This window comes from Melanerpes formicivorus, unplaced genomic scaffold (assembly GCF_026170545.1).
Source record: "Melanerpes formicivorus ecotype bairdi unplaced genomic scaffold, bMelFor1.0.p_v2 SCAF_10, whole genome shotgun sequence".
NCBI lineage: Eukaryota > Metazoa > Chordata > Aves > Piciformes > Picidae > Melanerpes > Melanerpes formicivorus.
The window spans coordinates 5,652,224-5,674,069 of record NW_027142362.1 but is presented as its reverse complement, the minus strand read 5'-3'; the positions used below and the strand labels follow the sequence as shown (position 1 = coordinate 5,674,069).

The following is a 21,846-nucleotide window of genomic DNA, read 5'->3' as shown; positions in this document are numbered from 1 at the left end:
CTCTCCTGCTCCCATGCTCTCACAGGGTTTGGAAGCAGTGAAGAGGATCAGCCAGGCAGCCCAGCCCTGGGCCAGCAGGCACGGCCAGCCGCTCGCTACTCCACAACTCCTCCTGCGTGCTGGACGTCCCCTGCCTGCTCCCTGCATCCATCTGCATGGGCCAGAGTCACCCCGGCCCCGTTCAGCTCCACTCACACCTTTTAGCATCCCTGGAACAACAGGCAGCCCTAGCCCGTGCCTGTGAACCCTAAATGAACTCCTGCGCTCCGTGGCTGCTGCTCAAGCAGCCCCCACACACTGTGCAGGGGGGGAATGAGCCCCACAACAGCACACCTGGGAGCTAAGCCCCCCTGGTAGTTCTTAGTCATGAACCCTGCACCCCCCTCTAGGCATCTCCTCAGGACCTGCCCACATAGCAGCAGCCCCAGCCTCCCCAAAGCTCCTTGAAGCAAGGTGGGTCCAGCCAGGGCTGCCCCATGCCATGCTGGGGAGTTGAGTGGAGCCAGAGGTCCCCAGTTTGCTGGCTGCACCCACGGAGTGCACCCCTGGCAGCAGAGCATCACAGGGCACCATGGGTGTTCCCCCCCAGATCTCCTAGGCTAGGACAGGATGTGTCCCTGTGCTTCAGTGGCTACCAGGGGAGCAAACACCAAAGCCACCCAGATTTCCTCCTACCAGGCAGTTTGGGTTCTGCCTCTTCCACCAAAAAACAAGGCCCAGCCCAAGCCCTCTGCATCTTTGGAGGGATGGGTGGCAGAAACCTGCTGCTGTTTATTCTGCCAGCTCCCAGCACTGCAGGAGTGGGACACAGAGCCCAGCTCCAGCAGACTTCTTTCTCTCCCAGAGCACTGTGGGCAGCTGCATCCTCAGTTTGCCCAGGTCCTCAAGGACGGACCACAGAGGTGCTGGAGCATGGTCCCCTCCCCTGCCTACCCCTTGTCCCCATGCTTTTTGCCCCTGGGAGGGCTGCAGAGGCAACTCAGGCTACCAGCCATGAGGCTTTTCCCAGCTGCCTTGCTCCCATCACAGCCACCCTGGTGGTGCCAGCGGTTCTGTAGCTGCTGGGAGTCCATCAGGCTCCAGCGGATGTGGATCTGCAGGCAGCTGCAGGCTCAGGAAGACCCTCAAGGGCTGCCTGGTGGGATCTGCTGAGTTTAGTGACCTGCAGGGTCACCAGGGGGGTATGTCCTGTGGGAAGGGACACAGCCTTCCTCTTGCTGGGAATGCACACACCAATCCCCCCCCTCCCATCTCTGCTCTGCTCCTCTCCCAGCCTCTCCCAGCTCCCAGACCTTTTCCTGCCCCTCTCCTGCCTGCCTGCCCGAGTGACAGCAAACACAGGCACTTACCTCCTGCTTGCCCTTAGTGGACACTGGGACAAAGCCTGGAGGACTGGGCAAAGGTGGTCCTTCCCCCCACCCCCATCACGATGAGGAGGGCTGCTGCTCTTCCCCTGCCTTTGCCTGCTCCTACAGCACGCACTGTGTCTCCTGGAATCATCCATGGCTCCTGGCATCACCCACATCTCCTAGCATCACCCGTGGCCCCTCAGGGCTTGGCCATGGTGGGTTTCAGGTGTCCAGCCAGGTATCAGCTCTGAGAATCCCCTTGGTGAGGACCATAACAGCGACAAGAAGATGCCCAAGGCTCTTTCCTGGGTGGGGGAGGTGTAAAAGGAAGGCAGAAACCCAGCATGGGCTATCTCCTGAGGTGGTCTGGCAATGACAGCCGGCGAGGGATGAAGACCCTGTCGACCCCCATACCTCAGCGGGAACCCCGGGCAGGAGGATCTCAACCTCTTTATGCCGCCTGGGGGGTTTTGTTGTCCCAGAGGCTGTCTTTTCTTCTGGAATAGTTCCCCATGTCCTACCCGGAGGTGTGGGGAAGGAGGTAGGGTCTCAGTGGAAGGCAGAAGTGGCCGATCTGAGCTGGGGTCCCCTGTAGGATGTTTGTATGCCGGGGGCACCACTGTGGGTTGCAGCCTTGGATGCCGCTGGTGGCGTTGGAGGCTGCAGCCCCCCGTGGTCCCCGGTGAAGCAGGAGGTGCCCGGTGAGACAAGGGATTCCCGGGGGGATACGGGGGGCACGGAGCGCATCCTTACCTTGGAGGAGCCTCTATGGGGAAGGGATACGGGACCCAGCTTAGGATGCCCCGGTCCCGGAAGAGCTGCGGTGGTGGAGGCAAAGGATGCGGGGATGGGATGGAGGGAGGGATGGAGGGAGGGATGGGTGGATGGATGGGTGGATGGATGGATGGATGGATGGATGGGTGGATGGGTGGATGGGTGGATGGATGGAATGGGTGGGCTGGATGGGGTGGGCTGGATGGGGGTCGCAGGTCTCCCCGCTCTCAGGTGCGGAGACAATAGCCAGGGCTCCTGTTGCAGCTGCAGACTGTCTCTTTAAACCCCTCACCAGCCCACAGGTGGCCCTGTCACCACCGTGGTCATCCATGACGTCATCGGGAGGGAGGGAAGGAAGGGGAGGAGGAGGAGGAGGAGGGGGGAGAAACGCGATCCCCCTCCACAGCAAAAGTCCCCGAGCGCCCATGGCAACAGATTGCAAATGTCACTGCGCATCAGCCGGGAGGAGGCTGCCGGGCTGCCCCCCCACGGCTGGCATTGGGGGGGACAGGGCTGTCACGCCACGGGTGGCACGGGGTGGGGGGGACAGGGCCTTCACCCCCCATGGATGGCACGGCAGGGACGGGGCTGTCACCCTGCAACGGCTGTACCGTAGGGTATAGGGCTGCCACCCCATGGGTGGCACGGGGTGGGGGGACAGGGCAGTCACCTGCGATGGCATAGGGCTGTCACCCCCGTGGATGGAAGGAGGTGGACAAAGCTGTCATCCTGTGGGGGGTACGTGGGAGGGGACGGGGCTGTCACCCCTCGGGCAGCACGAAGGGGCCGGGGCTGGCATCCTGTGGTGGGTGCATGGGAGGGGGTGAGGCTGTAACCCACCACGAGGAGCTGGCTGTGGGCAGGTCCAGCTCTCACCACAGGATGAGGAGCAGCCAGGTGCCTCCACCCTGCTGCACCTGGGTGCTGCTGTCCTCCTACCCAGGAGGGTGCTGGCCCCTGCCTGTCCCCTGTGCTAAGAGGATCTCCATTACCCGGTGGTGGTACCCAGCCTCAGCTGTCCCCAGGGGCACCCGGGAGGACCAGGCACCCCAGTGAGCCCCCAGCTTCTGCCCCTGCAACAAGGTGTTTTGCACAGGCCAGCAGAGCTTTAGAACGTGTTTAAATCAGATCTTGCCTTCAAGTAGAAGCAACACCAGGGGCAGGAAAAGGGGAGCCCAGTCTCACACCCACAGACCACATCCTGACGGTGGTGATCCCATGAACAGCCTCCAAAACTTGCCCAGTTCCACGTCCTAAAGAGCCCCTGGCAGCAGTTAAACCCAGAGCTAGGGATGCTGTGGTGGCAAAGAAAGGTTTCCTTGGTGCTGTGAAGGGTGCTGCAGCCTGCAGACTTGGCTCTGATGGACCCTGATCCTGGTGAGACTTGGCCAGGGTGGGGAGAGCAGGGGGCAGGGGGCACAGGGTTGCAGTGGGGCTGGGGATCCACAGCTCCTGGCCACGGTGGGCAGGACCTTTTCATGCTCTTTCTAACACCTTGTGCAGCATATCCATGGATCCCCACGGGAGGGGGACCCCAAACTCTGCAAACATGAAAGAAGTCAACCCCCTCCCCCCAGGCTTGAGGGAGAACTAAATATTGAACTACATGCTTGGGGTGGTGGGGTTTTCTTTTGGCACAATGAGAGACATCCAGGGTGTCCCTCTGCTCTCACTCCTCTTCTCTCACACCAAGAAGAGTTCCCCCAGTTGAAGTTTGTTGATACCATCTCTAGGATGCTTCACCCTGGAGATAAACCACCCCAAACAACAGCATGGGAGCAGCTGGTCCCTGCAGAGTGGCCAGACTCAGCCCTGCACATGCTGGGGCTTGGGGAGGACTGAGGCACCACAGCTCAAAGCTGAAGCATTGCTCCCCATGCCAGGCTCTTGTGCAGATTTTACCCTCCAGCTATATTAAAACCAAACCCAAACAAACGTGGGGTTTTTTTTCTCCCTGGCCTCGGCACAACAGGGAAGGCAACAGTGACCCAGCTCAGCAGCCATGGGAGGGGGATGGAGGTGCTCAGGAGGTGAAGGTTTGCTTCCTCTGTAAGCATCCCTCCGAGGAGATGGTTCAGGTTTCCCTCACAGTGGTTTTGTGCTGGTGGAGAAGCCAGGATGGGAGCAGCCCACCCTCTGTGATCTCTCCAGCGCCGTTCTCCTTCCACACCCTCTCTAATCCTGGGAAGGCAGCCACGGGATCCAGTCAGGAGGCTCTTGGTAAACAAGCAAAGCAAGAGCAGCAGAAGGGTCTTTGCTTCAGGAATGAGAGAAATCATCTAAAGGAGCCCAAACAGGCTACAGTTTATCATTTCATTCGTTTAGCCCACCTGCTGGCTCTGCAGAAGCAGGCTGGAGAAGGATGTGGCACTAGCAGGGCAGTGGTGTGCTTGGTGGTACCCTGGTGCTGGGGCTCACATCAAAGCCTGGATAAAGGACTGCCCCCCTAGGGCAGGAACCTCTCAGTTCTTGCTATAGGCCATCTAGGGTGAGACAGGGGAGTTTGCTTAGGGGAGCGGCCAAAGCAGGGAGCTGAGAGCTGGACAATGGATCAGCTGGGTGAGGGACCCCCTGGAGCATCCCAGCCTCCCAGCTGCAGGGTCTGAGCTGTGGAGAGCAGACTGCCTTCCAAACACCACTTCTGCCATCAAACCCAGCCCAATGGGACCCACAGGCATGGGCTCACAGCTGCTCTGTGAAGCTGCAAGAGACCAGCAACCCGCTGAACCAGCCCCCAGAAACCTCTGTGCCCCTTTCCCAGTCGTGCCAGCCCTCAGTAAGCCCCAAATCAGCACACTGGGCTCTGCAGTTCCCTGTCTCCCCTCTGCCTGGGGACAAGTGGATGGACACCTCACCTCCCCACTGTGGCCCAGCAGGCAAGGATGGGGACTGCCACGCATCCCACAGTGCTGGACCGCCAAGAACCGGCACGAAATGCTGCAGGAGGTGGGAGATTAAGTCTGGTGAAACATCCCCAGGAGCCCTGGGGCAGGCATCCTCCTGAGGCTGGGGGTCTGACCCCACGACCCCTCCACCTTCCTCCCTCCCCCCCGCCAGACCAAAATAAGCAGGGACTAAGTTCGCCAAGAGCCTTGTGCCCACGAGGAGATTTATTTCACGTGATGCAGATCCCTGTCGATGGATGAAACTGCTCCAATGAGGATCCCCCGAGCCCCTCCCCAGCACCAGGGGGGCCGCAGCCACGGGGAGGTTGTAGTGCTGAAGTGATTAGCTCCGGAAGCACTAATTGCTGCTGTCTTAATGGCCCTTTTGTCCGACGAGCTGGCTTGCGGTGCGTGTGTGCCGGGCGCTTGTTTTTCTGCCAGCTGCTGTGTGGTTGGATGCTCTTTGGTATTTAGTTTGATCCTATTAAGGTGGATCTCAATTAATTAGGCGGGAGGCTGAGAGACAAAGAGAGACAGTGGGGCCATTCATTTTCAGTCTTGTCATCGTGCCTTCGGCAACCGGGAGCCAGAGGGGAGGTGGGAAAGGGACACAGGATACTGGGTGCATCCCGTGTCTCTTCTGCTGGGTGTGAGATGGGAACGGGGCAGGCAGGTGGAACGGCAACGAGGTCCTCCTGAGGGTCCTCTGGTGCCCCAGGGTCCCCTGCCTGCTGTACAGGGGTGCCAGGCAGGCTGCCTTCCACCACCAGCCTCCGGCAGGCAGCTGGAGCCACCCGGGTCCCATTGCCTGGGGCAACGGGGTACTGCTCCACCTGCTGCTGCTGGGACCCGAAAGCATACCCCCAAACACATGGAGAATCCCTGGGATTCACATGGGAATTGCAGCCGGAGCTTTGGGGAAGGAGAATGGCTGCTCCATCCCAGTTCAATGCTGGCTGAGTACAGCTGCTGCGTCCCTGTGGGGCCACCCACTCCACAGGGATGGGGTGCACTCACCCCACAGGAATGGGGTACACCCATCCCACAGGGACGGGGTGCACTCACCCCACAGGAATGGGGTACACACACACCCACAAGATGTGGGTGCACCCAGCAGTCTCCCCAGCACCCTGGGCTGAGCATTCTGCCTCACACCACCCGCTCCCAGCTCCTGTGCCCACTGGTTGAGTGGCTCCAAGAGCTGGTGCAGCAGCTCTGCCTTGGTGAGAGGCTGGCAGATGGATCTCAAGGGCCCCCTGACATTCCTCCTTCCTTCCCTTTGAAGGACAAGTGCCCCTCGGAGCTGCCCTCACCGCTAATGCACGGTGTGAGAGGCGGGATGCTGCTAAAAGCCCAGGTGAGCAAAAAGCTTTCAATCCCCTTGAGAAGCCCAAAGGGGGTGCCCAGAAGTGACCCCAATCTCTGCCGCTGGTGCCAGGGTTGAGGTGCACCTCAATATGCTGGCTGGCAGCAGGTTTGATGTGCCCTGGGTGTCCCCACGTGGGGACTCGGGGTGCAGGGGGTTCCTGGGCATGGAGGGGTGCAAGAGGGTGCTGTGATGGGGTGGCCAAGGTGCAGGATGGGTGCAGGGAGTGCTGGGATGGGGTGCAGGATGGGTGAAGGGGGGCAAAAGGGTGGAGGGTGTACCTGTGGTACAGGGATAGGGGGAAAGAACGGGTGCAGGAGGTGATCAGATAGGAGGCATGGGGTGCCTGGGCTGCAGGATGAGCACTGGGGGCGCAGAGTGGGTGCAGGCTGGGTGTAGAATGGGCGCAGCAGGGGTGCAGGGGCTGCAGGACGTGTGCGGGATGCCAGAGGGCGCGGGGAGGGCTGCTCAGGGCGCAGGGGAAGCAGCAGGCACGGGTGCAGCGGGGGCCCGGGCGCGCCCCTCCCGCCGCCAGGGTGCGCAAGCTCCCCCTGCTGCCACTCTGGCCCTGCCCCGCCGCCTCGCTGGCCCCGCGGCCGGAAGCGGAAGTGGGCCGAGGCCCCTCCCGCCGCGCCGCGCCGTCGTCGTGCGGTAGCGGCAAGATGGCGGCCGCCATAAAGTGAGCGGCGGCGGCACCCAGCGCCGGGCCCGAGCGGTGAGCGCAGTCGCGGCCTCCTCCCGCCCCGCGCCTGGCCCCACCGTGTGCCCCTTTCCCGGAGGCCTCGCCTGGCTCGGAGGCCGCCGCGGCCCGCAGTTCCCCCGTGTGCCCTCCGGGAAGGAGGGAGAGAACCTGGGGGCCGTCGGTAGGCGGGCCCGCAGCTTCTCCTGGGCATCCTCTGGAGCTCTGTGTGTCCCCACAGCCCCCGGCTGCCTGAGGCTCTGCGGCGCGCCTCAGCAGGCAGGCCCCTAGGCCTCACAGTCAGCTCTCCTGTGCCACTCTCCCCGTCCCCTCCATCCTTTCCAGGCAGCCCCCTGCCGTCAGCCAGCAGGTCTGGATTAGCCCTGTCTCCCCTCTGCTGCCTGTCTCCCTACATTCCCTTGGTGCCTACCTGTGTCTGCCGCCCTGCCCAGCTCCTCCCATCCTCTCCTACGTGTCCCTCATCAGTAGAGAAGCCTGCAGGTCCCATCGCCCCCTGGCACACTGGGGGTGTCTCAGAGTCCCTGTTTTCCCTCGTGCCTCCCGCTGAGGTCTCTCCACCTCTCCTTCCGCCCCTTTCCCAGAGGCATCCCTGCGCTTGTCCGCTCCTTGGGCGCTGTGGGACCCTCCCCCACCCGCTCTGTGCAGACAGGCGCTGGCTGCCCCGAGCGCTGCCCCCGGCGGAGTCGCAGGGCTCGAGGCGCTGTCTCCCTGGCAGGGTGAAGATGAAGTAGAGCCGTGACCATGGACCATGACGTCCCCACCATCAGGCCGCGCCGCATCCAGAACCAGAACGTCATCCACCGCCTGGAGCGCCGCCGCATCAGCTCGGGCAAGGCTGGCACCCACTGGCACCAGGTCCGCGTCTTCCACCAGAACGTCTTCCCCAACTTCACCGTGGTCAACGTGGAGAAGCCTCCCTGCTTCCTGCGCAAGTTCTCCCCCGACGGCCGCTACTTCATCGCCTTCTCCTCCGACCAGACCTCCCTGGAGATCTACGAGTACCAAGGCTGCCAGGCGGCCGAAGACCTCCTGCAGGGCTACGAGGGAGAGATCCTGGCCAACGGCAACGACCAGCGGTCGGTCAACATCCGGGGCCGGCTCTTCGAGCGCTTCTTCGTCCTGCTGCACATCACCAACGTGGCCTCCAACGGGGAGCACCTCAACCGGGAGTGCAGCCTGTTCACGGACGACTGCCGCTACGTCATCGTGGGCTCCGCCGCCTACCTGCCCGAGGAGCCCCACCCCCCCTTCTTCGAGGTCTACCGCAACAGCGAGTCGGTGACCCCCAACCCTCGCTCCCCCCTGGAGGACTACTCCTTGCACATCATCGACCTCCACACGGGCAGGCTCTGCGACACGCGGACCTTCAAGTGCGACAAAGTCATCCTCTCCCACAACCAGGGGCTGTACCTCTACAAGAACATCCTGGCCATCCTCTCGGTGCAGCAGCAGACCATCCACGTCTTCCAGGTGACGCCCGAGGGCACCTTCATCGACGTGCGCACCATCGGCCGCTTCTGCTACGAGGACGACCTGCTCACCCTGTCCGCCGTGTACCCCGAGGTGCAGCGGGACAGCCAGACGGGGATGGCCAACCCCTACAAGGAGCCCTTCATCAACTCCTTGAAGCACAGGCTGCTGGTGTACCTGTGGCGGAGGGCCGAGCAGGACGGCAGCGCCATCGCCAAGAGGAGGTTCTTCCAGTACTTTGACCAGCTGCGGCAGCTGCGCATGTGGAAGATGCAGCTGCTGGATGAGAACCACCTGTTCATCAAGTACACCAGCGAGGACGTGGTCACTCTGCGGGTGACAGACCCCTCCCAGGTACTGCCTGCCTGCCTCCTGGGGCTGCTGCGTGCTCTGGGGCAGGTGCAGCGCTGGGAGCTGCCGTGGTTAGCCGGGGCTGTGGATGTGGTTTGGGATCCCCTGGGATTCGGTCTTTGGAGAATCGCAGGGTGGCTCAGGGTGGAAGGGATCTCAGAGGTTGTTTACTCCAACCTCCCCAGCAATCTGCCCTTTCTCAATGGCATGGCAATGTTGTTGCACTTTGAGGTAGCTGTGCTGCCACAGTGTCACTTTGTCCCTGAATTTCTTGCTCCTTCATGTCATGGAACACTGCCTCTGCCACTCACACAATGGCTCAGGTTGGAAGGGACCTCAGAGATCATCTGCTCCAAGCTCCCTGCCACGGGCAGGACACCCTCTCAACTAGACTCAGCTGCTCAAGGTGTCATCCAGCCTGGCCTTCAACACACCCCCAGGCAGGAGGCAGCCACAGCCTCCTTGGGCAACCTATTCCAGAGCCTCACCACTACTGCAGAACTTCTTCCTCAGCTCCAGTCTAACCCTGCTCTGCCTCAGCTTCAAACCCTTCCCCCTTGTCCTGTCTCTAGACACCCTGATGCAAAGTCCCTCTGCAGCCCTCCTGCAGGATCCCTTCAGCTATTGGAAGGCAGCTGGTACTCCCTAGGTGTTTTTGTGTGCATCATTGTGGGAACGTTTGACACCTCTTGCTGCTGAACAACTCTCTTACCTTTTGTTCTTGACTTCAGTGCTTCCTTCTCCACTGAAAACGAGAGGGAAATGATCTGATGTGGTTATCCCATCCCCTTTCTCCAGGGATTGTTCCCTCTCCTGCTAGATACATTTAGAACCCTCTTGCCCTCCCACATCCCCAGCTAATTTTATGTTAGCTGCTTCTTCAGGTACTACACTTAGACTGTAGAGGTGGGCTCTCCCTTTTCTCCTCTACCTTCAAGCATGGCTTTCACCTAGAATAGCCTTCATTTGTTCCCCCAGGAGAACTGCCTTTTGTGGCCTGCCTACATCCTTACTCTTGCAAGCTTCATAGTGTTTATGATCTCTTGGAGCTGGAGTAGCAGCTCTTGGATCTACTTAATGTGCCAGCTGCTTCTCCTTTCAGTTTAAGCACTAAAGTCAAATGAGAGCAAACATAGCTCAGTCACTGCTGGGTCCTTCCTGCAGCTTGATCATCTCCTCTCACTCCTGAGAGAGTGGTGGTCAGGTTTTGAGCTCTGTGAAGCTGAGAAGGATGTTGTTTTGAACCTGTTCTCCTACCTCAATCTGTTTGGGGTTTATTCTCTAGAAAGTGTTCAGCAAGATGTAGTAATCAATCTCTAATGCAGCATCCAGGTCTGATCACTCCTTAGATCTTTGTTTTCCTTCCATACCCTTCTTTTCCTCCCTGTCTTTGCCAGATCCAGGACGTAAGATCCTAGAAGAAATAGGCAGTTGTTGCTGTATTGCCCTGGTCTAATGCTTCCTCAGGTTGGAAGGGGGCCTCAGAGATCATCTGCTCTGACCTCCCCACCATGGGCAGGACACCTCTCAACCAGACTCAGCTGCTCAAGGCCTCATCCAACCTGGCCTTCAACACCCCCAGGCAGGAGGCAGCCACAACCTCCCTGGGCAGCCTGTTCCACAGTCTCACCACCCTGCTACTGAAGAACTTCTTCCTCAGATTCAGTCTAACTCTAACCTGCCTCAGCTTCAAACCATTCCCCCTTGCCCTATTGCTTGGCACCCTCAGGAAAAGTCCCTCTGCAGCCTTCCTGCAGGATCTCCTCAGCCATTGGAAGGCAGCTCCAAGGTCCCCCTGGAGCCTTCTCTTCTCCAGGCTGACCAACCTCAGCTCCCTCAGCCTGTCCTCATAGCAGAGGTGCTGCAGCCCTTGGATCATCTTTGTGGCCTCCTCTGGACTCCCTCCAACAGCTCTGTGTCCTTTTGCTGGGGACACCAGAACTGGAGGCAGGATTGGAGGTAGGGTATCAACAGAGTCAAGGGGCAGAATCCCCTCTCTCACCCTGCTGGCCACAGCCTCTGGCTCCAGCCCAGGATACAACAGGACTCTGCTTTCTTCTATTTTCCTCCTCAGTAGTGTTCATTTGGGGCAGTTCCTTTGGGAAGGAGCAGGTCAGGCTTCATCTGATCCCTTTTACCCATTCATGGAAAAACTGAAGCTTTGTGGAAGTGGCCTGCAGCATTCTGCTGGGTGCTGATAGCTGGAATGGTGCTCCTGGCCCTGCTGTAAATGTTTGTGGCAGGCTCTGCTCTCTGCTGCAGTTCCCAAGGCTTCTGTGCTGCTTTGCTGCAACCTGCTCTTGCTTCTCTTCACCTGAGAGCAGAACAGAATTAAGCAGGTTGGGAAAGTGTTGAGGTGCAGGTTGTGGGTTGCTTGCAGCCTTCCTCAGGCTGTGTGTTTTGTGCTGGAGGAAGAGCATCTCTTTGCTCAGCTCTTTCAGGAGATCATTCCAGATGTGGAGCAGTCTCTGCAGAGCTGCCTGAATGCATGCTCTGGGTTAGGGCTTGCTGATGAAAGCTTGGCTCACCAAACATGGGAAGATCCTGGTTTGCTTCCATCTCTCAGAGAGGCCTGTGAGGTTTCACCCAGTTTCAGGCTCTCCTCTTCCCTCTGGCCTCTCTGCCAAGAAGGTGAAGGAAGTCACTGTTTCTCCCTGGGGGGTCTGAAGTGAATGCTGCTGATGTGGGGCTTGGGGTTTGTTCTGGGCTGGTGGTGCTGGACCTGCCAGCTCTGCTGTGAGGGTTCTGTGGCACTCAGCTTCTGCCACTTGAGCTGTGCTGGTGTTTGGCTGGTGTTCCAGGTGCTGCACCGAGGGCAGTTCTCTGGTCAGGGACTTCCTGTTGATGTCTGCATCTTCACCTGGGAAAGGAACACTGTTATGTAAGGTTGGAGGACACTCTCTGCAATTGCCAGGGATGGAAAGAGTTTCTCCTGCTGTCTCCCCTGGTTTTTCTCTCTGTTCTAGCCCTGTGTTTCAGAAGGGCTTCCCTTCCCTCAGGCAGCAGTTCAGTGAGTAACCTGATCTGCTGTGCTTCCTTTTGACGTGTGGGGGCTGGCTTTGTGTTATCACAGGTTTATTTTGGGGCTGTAAACCAAACAAACCCAAGTGATGTTTGCAAGTGGGTGGGGTGGGCAGTCTGCTTGCCATCATCCCTGAGCTTTGGGAGGGGAGGTGAAGCATCCAGCCAGTGCCTTTATGGACAGGGGATTTAAGCAGATGTGTGCACATACCATGGGAGCTGGTTCCCTCTGGAGCAGAGGCAGGCTCTGGCTGTGGGGTGCTGATGTGTCAGCCTTCCTGTCTCTGACAAAAGCTGCCTTTGATGACCAAGGATTAAATCTGCCCTTTCTCAATGGGATGGCAATGCTGTTGCCCTTTCAGGGAGCTGTGCTGCCACAGTGTCACTTTGTCCCTGAATTTCTTGCTCCTTCATGTCATGAAACTCTGCCATTGCCACTCACACAATGGCTCAGGTTGGAAGGGACCTCAGAGATTACCTGCTCCAAGCTCCCTACCATGGGCAGGACACCTCTCAACTAGACTCAGCTGCTCAAGGCCTCATCCAGCCTGGCCTTCAACACCCCCAGGCAGGAGGCAGCCACAGCCTCCCTGGGCAGCCTATTCCAGAGTCTCACCAACCTCCTGCTGAAGAACTTCTTCCTCAGCTCCAGTCTAACCCTGCTCTGCCTCAGCTTCAAACCATTCCCCCTTGTCCTGTCTCTGGACACCCTCATGAAAAGTCCCCCTGCAGCCCTCCCTGCAGGATCCCTTCAGCTATTGGAAGGCAGCTCTAAGGTGCCCCTGGAGTCATCTCCAGGCTGAACAACACCATCTGCCTCAGCCTGTCCTCATGGCAGGGGTGCTACAACCCTTGGATCATCTTTGTGCTCCTCCTCTGGACTCACTCCACCAGCTCTGTGTCGTTCTCATGCTGGGGACACCAGAACTGGAGGCAGGATTGGAGGTGAGGTCGCAGCAGGGCAGAGCCAAGGGGCAGAATCTCCTCTCTTGCCCTGCTGGCCACACTCCTCTGGCTGCAGCCCAGCACACAGTACCTGGGCCCTTTCTCAGGAGGACACTGGGCCTGAATGGAGGCATTAATGTCTCTGATTCCCTTTTTTGTGCCAGCAGGGTGCCTGGAGGGCACAGTCCTTTGTGAGCAGTAGTGTAGTGCACAGCAGACTGAAAAGACTCATCCCTGGGTGATGGAAATATTAAGGAGGTGGAAGAAAATAATGTCCCCACACAAAGGACAGCAATAATTTGTGGCCAGCTAGCACTGGATCGAAAATAATTCTGTCAGCAGGAGTAAGAATTAAATTTGGCTCTTTCAGGAAGTGTTTTGGATTTGGTGAAGGGCAGAGAGGAGGAGGAAGCAGAAATTTTGACATCCAGGTTGAGCTGAAAAAAAACTGGGAGGCCTATTAGGTTGGCTTCCTAAATAATCACAGTCAAGAGGAGGGTAATTTGGTTCCTGTTGAGGCACTTGAATAGCAGAGTGAATGAGTGTGAGGCTGTGAGAGCCTCCTGTGCTGCAGGGAGGTGGGGCTAGGGGCTGTGGTGTCCTGTGGGGAGAAGGAAGTGGGACAGCTTCCCCCCCTCTGCCCTCCCGGGTAACTGCTGCCTCTGCCTCTCTCCCCAGCCCTCCTTCTTCGTGGTGTACAACATGGTGAGCACAGAGGTCATTGCTGTCTTTGAGAACACGTCTGATGAGCTGCTGGAGCTGTTTGAGAACTTCTGTGACCTCTTCAGGAACGCCACCCTGCACAGTGAGGCCGTCCAGTTCCCCTGCTCCGCCTCCAGCAACAACTTTGCCAGGCAGATCCAGCGCCGGTGAGCCCGCGGCAGCGTGCTGGGGGCCGGCTGCTGGGGGCTGCTGTCTCCCCCCACAGCCCCCCTGCCCCACCCCCTGCCCCTGCCCTCCACATGCTTCATCTTCCAGCCTCATGCATCTGGTCTCATGTGCATATGAGGGCTCAGGTTGGGAGGGACCCCAGAGGTCATCTGCTCCGACCTCCCCACCGTGGGCAGGGACACCTCTGATCACTCCTTAGATCTTTGTTTGCCTTCCACACCCTTCTTTTCCTCCCTGTCTTTGCCAGATCCAGGACATAAGATCCTAGAAGAAGTAGGCAGTTGTTGCTGTATTGCCCTGGTCTAATGCTTCCTCAGGTTGGAAGGGACCTCAGAGACCATCTGCTCTGACCTCCCCACCATGGGCAGGGACACCTCTCAACTAGACTCAGCTGCTCAAGGCCTCATCCAACCTGGCCTTCAACACCCCCAGGCAGGAGGCAGCCACAGCCTCCCTGGGCAGCCTGCTCCAGAGTCTCACCAGCCTCCTACTGAAGAACTTCTTCCTCAGCTCCAGTCTAACCCTGCTCTGCCTCAGCTTCAAACCATTCCCCCTTGCCCTGTCTCTGGACACCCTGATGCAAAGTCCCTCTGCAGCCCTCCTGCAGGATCCCTTCAGCTATTGGAAGGCAGCTCTAGGGTGCTCCTGGATTCTTCTCTTTTCCAGGCTGAACACCCCCAGCTCCCCCAGCCTGTCCTGAGAGTATCTGTCTTGTAGCATGAAGGATCAAAGCAGTGGCAAGCAGGAAAAGAGATCTGGAGGGAAAGCTCTCCTTCCACAGCAACTCTGCTGGAGCTTTCCAAAGTGCTCCTGCCCAGCAGCTGTGCTCCCTGCAGATAAGATTAGTCAGGGTGTTAGTGCTGTCCAATGGAATGTCTTTTGCCAAGTGGCATTCCCTGAGTTTAGTGTGCACCAGACTGTCTCCTGCAGTGTTTTCTGCACCATCAATCAGAAGCTTCTGATTCTCCTCAAGCTGTGCTGGGCAGGAGAAAGGTCTGGGCTGATGAATTTCCCTATTGTGGCAGCTGAGCAAGATACCAAAATAACCTGGGTTTCTAGAACGTGCTCTTAGCAGTCAGATGTGGTTTTAATGAGGCAGAGTGTTGTTCCTCTTGGAATACATTTTTTGGGTGACTCAGGGTATTTTGTTCTCCCAGTGACTTGTTTCACATCATCCAGGGTACTTGGCAATCACTTAGAGGCATGAGGCTCCTGTTGATTCCAGCTTGACGTCACGTAAGGAAGGGCAAGTTGGCTGTGGCTGTAACTTTCTAGAGCTGCCTGTCAGGAAATCCTTAATGCTTTGTGGGAGAGAGAGAATGAGAGGGCTCACCACAGCCACCTGGAGAGCAGCCCCTGCCTTGTGTAGAAGTAGAGAGGGGGAATCTTCTCATCCCCTTGGGGATCTTCTCGTCCCCGAGGGCCTGCATCAGGAGGGTTTGATTTCCATAGCAAAGTATAATAAAGCATCATCCACAGAGCTTTTGGCTGAGTGCTCCTGGTCAAAGGGAGCTGTTCTGCCCTCCTTCACGTGTGACATCCAGCTGGCTGCTCTTGCACATGGAAAGCTCAAGTTTTTCCTTAGAAAGAGAAATCCAGCCTGGCTTAACCTCTCCTCCAGGAAGAATTTCTCAGCTTGCTGTCATTTCTGAAGAGATTCAGGCTTCTTGTCAAGGCTCCTCCTGATCTAAGGCTTCTCCCTTTACACATGTAGTGGCCAGAGAGAGGGAGATTCTCAGGCTGACATTAAGCACTCAGCTGTTACTGGGAAACCCTCTGGCTTCCGCTTATGCTTTTGCCAGGCTCCGTGGTAAAGCTTGGCTCGACTGATTAGCTGCTAATCCACCTCTCCCTGCTCCTGATCCTCTTCATTTCCTGTACTGCAGAGCAGCTGGGGCCAGACCTTGTGGGTAGGCAGCGTTGTCCTTCTGTCAGTTTGAACTTCCAGAGCAGAAACAGTAATGATGAGGGAGGATCAAAAAAGGTCACCAGGACTGGTTGAGGTTTGGATCGCTGCCATCCATCACCTCGGGAAACAAGCTGCTCCAGTTCTTCACACTGCTGCTGGCTTGGGGGGTTGGTTTGGGGTTTTTTTTTGTGCTTATCAGTTTGTTTCCTTCTCAAGGAAGGAGCTCTTCACCTGTGGCCTTTGTGAGTAAAACCTGTTCCCTGCTTTGCTGCAGGTTCAAAGACACCATCGTGAATGCCAAGTACGGAGGGCACACGGAGGCCGTGCGGAGGCTGCTGGGCCAGCTCCCAATCAGCGCCCAGTCCTACAGTGGCAGCCCCTACCTCGACCTCTCCCTCTTCAGCTATGATGACAAGTGGGTGTCAGTCATGGAGAGGCCCAAGACCTGTGGAGATCACCCTATAAGGTATGGAATGGGCTGGGAAGCTAAATGTTAGGAACAAGTCCTGCACCGTGAGAGGGTGGTAGGACACTGCAACAGGCTGCCCGGGGAGGTGGTTGAGGCTCCATCCCTGGAGATAATTCAGAGTGAGGCTTGGCAGGGCTCTGGGCAACCTGATCTAGCTGAGGATGTCCCTGCTGACTGCAGAGGGGCTTGGAGTACTGTGTCCATTTCTGGGCCCCTCAATTGAAGAAGGACATTGAAGCTCTTGAACCTGTCCAGAGAAGGGCAACAAAGCTGGGGAGGGGTCTGGAGCACAGCCCTGTGAGGAGAGGCTGAGGGAGCTGGGGTTGCTTAGCCTGGAGAAGAGGGGGCTCAGGGGAGACCTTAGTGCTCTCTACAACTACCTGAAGGAAGGTTGTAGTCAGGTGGGGATTGGTCTCTTCTCCCAGGCAAGCAGCACCAGAACAAGAGGACACAGTCTCAAGCTGTGCCAGGGGAGGTTTAGGCTGGAGGTGAGGAAGAAATTATTCATAGAAAAAGAGATTGGCCATTGGGATGTGCTGCCCAGGGAGGTGGTGGAGTCACCATCCCTGGAGGTGTTCAAGAGGGGATTGGATGTGGCACTTGGTGCCATGGTTTAGTAGCCATGAGGTCTTGGGTGACAGGTTGAGCTTGATGATGTTTCAGGTCTTTTCCACCTTATTGATTCTGTGACTGGATGACCTCTGGAGGTCCCTCCCAACCCAGCCCGTTGTATGTGAGCAGAGCAGTGTGAGAGTAACTCTGCAGCCCCTTGTGCTGTCAGATGGGCAGGAAAGAGGAGCAGCTTGAGACCTTTTGAGGAAACCCTTTCGCTAGAGGCTGTGTTTCAGCAGTCCCACAAAGTTTGCCTCTCTCCTTGCAGTAACTTGTACCTGTAGGAGGGATCTTCAGGTCCTCTCCTTCTGCTGTCTTGGGGAGGGATTGGCTTGTGCAGCCTGAGCCTCACCTGTGGGAATGCTTTTGTTCCTCCTCCTTTTGTTGCATGTGTGCTGCAGAGTGCTCCTGTTCTAGATGCCTGCTTTCCTGCCCCTTTGAGCCTGTGCATTGAGCTAGTTTGCCCTGTGAGTGGAAGAGCAGCTGGCTGAGGTGTTGCTTGGAATGCTTGTGGCATCGATTTATGGGGTGGGTTTTTTTCAGCTGTTTTCAGACTTTCCTTATTTACAGTTCCCATCCTGGGAGCTGTGCTCCATGCTCCTTTCAGGGAGCTGCAGGAAATTTGTGGCTCTGCTGGGAATTTTAGGGCCAGTCTTCTGCCTCTTCTGTCCAGGTCTTGGATGCTGGCAGAAGGAATAAATCAGAGCTTGGGGAATAAGGAGGTTTGCAGTGCTGCTTGTAGAAACACCAGGACTGTTGATTTCTTTCTCTGGGCTGCAAGTAGCAGTGGTTAAAACCTCACCATCTCCAGGCTGAAAGGCTCTCAGAGAGGCTGGGTTCTCCAGGCAGAAGAATCCTTCCACTTCAAGAGTGCTGCAAAAGCAAACCTATGCTCTGGAAACAAAGAGAGCCTGCAGTGTCTAAGTGCTTTGTTTAGTGACTACACACATGTTGGGGGGCTCAGGCAGCCTGGGGAGAGCGTTCTGGCCAGCTTCCCAACTTCTGTTTTCATCAGTGCCCTCTCAAAAAGTGGTTTCATGTCTCCCTTGGCCCTGACTCAGGTGGCAGGGAAGCTCTGATTATTCCTGGGCACTCAATTCCCAAATTATGTATATTTAATTGAATTTTTCTGCCTGTGTGATTCGGTTTGATCTCCAGCTCCCGCGTTATCTGCAGAGAGAAGCTTGCCCTTTCCCCCCCCCCCCTTTGCCACGCTTGACGCTGGGAAAACTTGCAGGGCAGCAGTTGTCTGCCAGCAGCCAACCTGCCCGTGGCTCCTGCAGACAAAAGGGAGCCAAACCGCAGTCGTTTGCTGCGGTTAAGTCTTTGTAGTAAACAAAGCCAAGTCCCACCTTCCCTCCTGCCCTGAGCAACCCGGCAGCTCAGAGCCAGGGCTTTTAGAGCTCAAAAGCTGTGCGGAGTCAATTAGGACCTGAATAGTGCCTCTGAGCTGTGGGGCTCCCGGCTTCTTTTTTTGGGGGATGGGGGGAAGTAAGCAGAAGCTGAGGCGTTAACCTTCACCGTTCAGCAGCTGAAGCCCTGCCGCTGCCTTTCTCCCATGCAAAGCAAAAGGCTTCATGAACTAACGCTGCTGCTGCCCGGTGGGGTTGGAGGGCTTGGAGATGGAGGGCCACAGCGTTTGTAGTCCTAAGTCCTATTGTTGGCTGGAATGCAGAATCCTTCTGAAGCTCCAAGTGTCCCAATCTGTGTGAGGCCGGAAGACCTCCAGGTCTTGGGTGTCCTTTTAACCCTTTGTGCCTTCCTGCAGCCCAGAAGGGTCAACCCTCAACTCTGGCTGCTTGGCAGCAGGCAGAAAGGACTTCAGGTTCCCCAGCACCACCGCCTTCCAGTAGCTTTTCAGGAGGCTTGGAGAGAGATCCAGTGGGTGAAATGATGGCACTTGGAGAGGAAGAGGCTGTAACACAGCCTTCCCTGTGGTGGGGGGTCTCTAAAATCCATCTAGAGGGCTAACAAGGAGCCATTTAACCAAAAAAAAAAACCCACTCCATTGGGTCTGCAGCTAGCTCTTCCATTTTCATGGAGTCTGAAAAGGCTGCTCTGGCTGTTTCTGTTGACATACAATTTTTATATTGCAGTGCCTAATTCATCCCCAGAGTGAGAGCCCATGGAAATGGCCTCTGATTGCAGAGCTCTTTTAAAACTGCATTTAAAAATACCAAACTGAGCACATCTTGGAGATTACAGGGAGCTTCATCTTGAGGAGTAAATTATTGTGAATTGGGGAGGGAGAGAAGCAGACAAGGGACTGTGCTTTATTTAAAGAATGACCCTCTGCATAGCCAGCCTTGTGTGGGAGGGAAAGGGCCTTTTGAAAAGCCAAATACCAAGATTGTGACTCTCTGGCTGGGTTCTTGTGTGCAATTTTCAGGCAGGGCTGGCTGGCACTCTGATTCAGGAGAAGGGAGAGGAGAGTGGCCCTCCAGGAAGAACATGAGGTTCTCAATAGGGCTGTGTTGTTAAAATGTGGAGTGTGTCTGCTCCTGAAGCAGCACTGCCTCTCTCTCTGCCATCACCCCTTCTGCCAGGCTGAGCGCTGAGTGCGTCGCCGTGCTGGCAGGGGAGGGCGGGGAGGGGAGATGTGCTCTGAGATTAAAAGCATTCCCTGAGTTAAAAACCAGGGGGAAATGCAGAATAGCCACATGGACTAAGTGATGGTGGGGGAAAAGGAGCAGCTGGGAGACAAAATGGCAATTCTGTGCCTGAAACTGGAAGGGCAGCTAAAATGGGCTGGGGAGCCGAGGCAGCCTCGGGCTGCGGGGGCTTGAGTTAGAGCCCAGCTGCTTTCTGAAGGTTCCACATCCAGCAACCTCCACCAAACCCTTGGAGGCTGGGGGTCACAGGACAGTAGTGTTACCTGGCCTTAGGTTGGTTACACAAAGCCTGCAGAGAAGGTTCAAGAAGCAAAGAGCTTCCCAGCACTGCCTGCCTCAGCCCCCTGGCAGTGTTTGCTTTGTGCTGGAGCCCTGCTCCAGAGCTCACCTGGTGGGAGACACCGATGAGCTTGACCCACAGGCAGGTTTGTGGGTGACAACAGAAGGATGAGAAGTTCCCCTTGGCCTCTGCACCTGCTCTGATTGTTGAGTGTGATCCACCAGGCACTTCCTGCCCAGCCTGTTTTGTTACTGCTTGTTTGGATGGAAATCTAGAAGGAACTGCAGAGCCTTGCTTGAGCTGTGGTGTGCAGTTTGGCACCCTGAGCAGAGCTGGGTCCAGCTGGAGAGGGGGGCACATGGAGAGGCAGAAGAGCAGCAGGGTAAAGCTTGTCTGGCAGCAGCAGGAGAGGAAAGGGGTGGTCTTGCACTTGGAGTTAAGGCATTTGCTAAGGGAAATGAGCTCTGTTCTGTACAGTGGATCTGCCTTAGGGGTCAAGGGGAGCAGCCTGCTTGGGGGGTGGAAAGCCAGCACAGATGGGGGCTGGACCAAACTTGTTCCCCCTTGTGAAGTCAAGTTATGTTCACTAAAGTCAGATACAGAATGGCTCAAGTTGGAAGGGAGGTTGTAGCCAGGTGGAGGCTGGTCTCTTCCAGGCAACCTGTGGCAGAACAAGAGGACACAGTCTCAAGCTGTGCCAGGGGAGGAGAAAGTTCTTGCCAGAAAGAGAGATTGGCCATTGGAATGTGCTGCCCAGGGAGGTGGTGGAGGTGGTGAACACCTGCAGGTGTTCAAGAGGGGATTGGATGTGGCACTTGGAGCCACGGTTTAGTTGCCAGGAGGTGTTGGGTGACAGGTTGGACTCGATGATCTCTGAGGTCTTTTCCAGCCTGGTGGGTTCTGTGCTTCTGATTATTTTTCCATCCAGTTTTCCATTCGTTTACGTTCTGCTACTCAGGAGCCGGAGGGGTGGGGGGGAAACTTCCTCGGCGCAGCCTCCAGCCTGCGGGCTGTGGGCGGCGGGGGGCTGTGGGCGGCGGGGGGCTGTGGGCGGCGGGGGGCTGTGGGCGGCGGGGGGCTGTGGCCGGCGGGGGGCTGTGGCCGGCGGGGGGCTGTGGCCGGCGGGGGGCTGCTGCGCGGAGCCGTCAGCGCTGTGTGTGTCGCCCGCAGGTTCTACGCCCGCGACTCGGGGCTGCTGAAGTTCGAGATCCAGGCGGGGCTGCTGGGCCGCCCCATCAACCACACCGTGCGGCGCCTGGTGGCCTTCACCTTCCACCCCTTCGAGCCCTTCGCCATCTCGGTGCAGCGCACCAACGCCGAGTACGTGGTCAACTTCCACATGAGGCACAGCTGCACCTAGCCGGGGCGGGCGGGGGGGAAGGACGGACAGACGGACGCCTGCCTGGGGCCGGCCGCTCCCCTTGGCTCCCGGCTTCCGGGGCCGCACACCGGGGCCGCGGGCTGATGCCTCCCGGGAGAGCCGCCCGCCGCTCGGCTCAAGCACCGCCCTGCCTCGGGAGCTCCGGGCTGCCAGCCTCCCGCGGCGCCCTCAGCTGGGGGGAGCGGATCCGCCGGCCTTGTGTGTCTGAATGTTCCTTCCCACCGCAGCCATCGCTGCTCTTGTGCCCTCTTCCTGGTGGTGAAGGAGGCATAGCTGAGGCAGCTTGCCTGGTGTTCCCTGGCAGGGGGGGGAGCAGCTTGCCTGGTGTTCCCCGGGGGAGGGGGTGAGCAGCTTGCCTGGTGTTCCCCAGGGTGGGGGCAGCTTTCCTGGTGTTCCCCGGGGGGGGTGTGGGGGGAAGGGCAGCTTTCCTTGTCCTCTTTCTCCCCTGTTGAAGCTCTTGGGGTGATAAAGGTGGAGCTTTGCAGCACAATTGTGGAGTGCTCCTTCCCGTGCTGGTGCTCTCCTGCCTTGCTGAGACATGCACACAGGGAAGGGAGGGGAGCCATGGAGAGGGCTTTAGCAGTTCAGCTACCCCTTGTTGGTGTCTTCAGTGCTAGCAGGGAGCTGAAGTCCTGTTCTTACCTGCACCATGTGCTCACGTGGTTCGAATATGCAAGAGGTCAGGCAGGAGAGGTGTGAGAAGTTCACTGCAGGGGAGGGACATGAGCTGTGCTCCTGACTCTATGCAAGTCGCTTAATCTTTGTGCCTTAGCATCTGGAAGAGCTGCAGAGTGGAAGGTGGTGTCTCAGCCCCAGGAAGCCAGGGCAGCT

General features: G+C 57.6%; 1 protein-coding gene across 1 annotated transcript; it reads left to right on the top strand.

The window, feature by feature from the left end:
• The first annotated feature begins 7,013 nt into the window (after positions 1 to 7,013).
• On the top strand, positions 7,014 to 21,316 carry DET1 (DET1 partner of COP1 E3 ubiquitin ligase). Its single transcript, XM_068144348.1, has 5 exons — positions 7,014 to 7,089; positions 7,790 to 8,898; positions 13,540 to 13,730; positions 15,936 to 16,127; positions 20,805 to 21,316. The coding sequence occupies exons 2-5, from the start codon at positions 7,816 to 7,818 to the stop codon at positions 20,992 to 20,994; spliced, it is 1,656 nt and encodes a 551-aa protein (XP_068000449.1). The 5' UTR covers positions 7,014 to 7,089; positions 7,790 to 7,815; the 3' UTR covers positions 20,995 to 21,316.
• Positions 21,317 to 21,846: the final 530 nt, after the last annotated feature.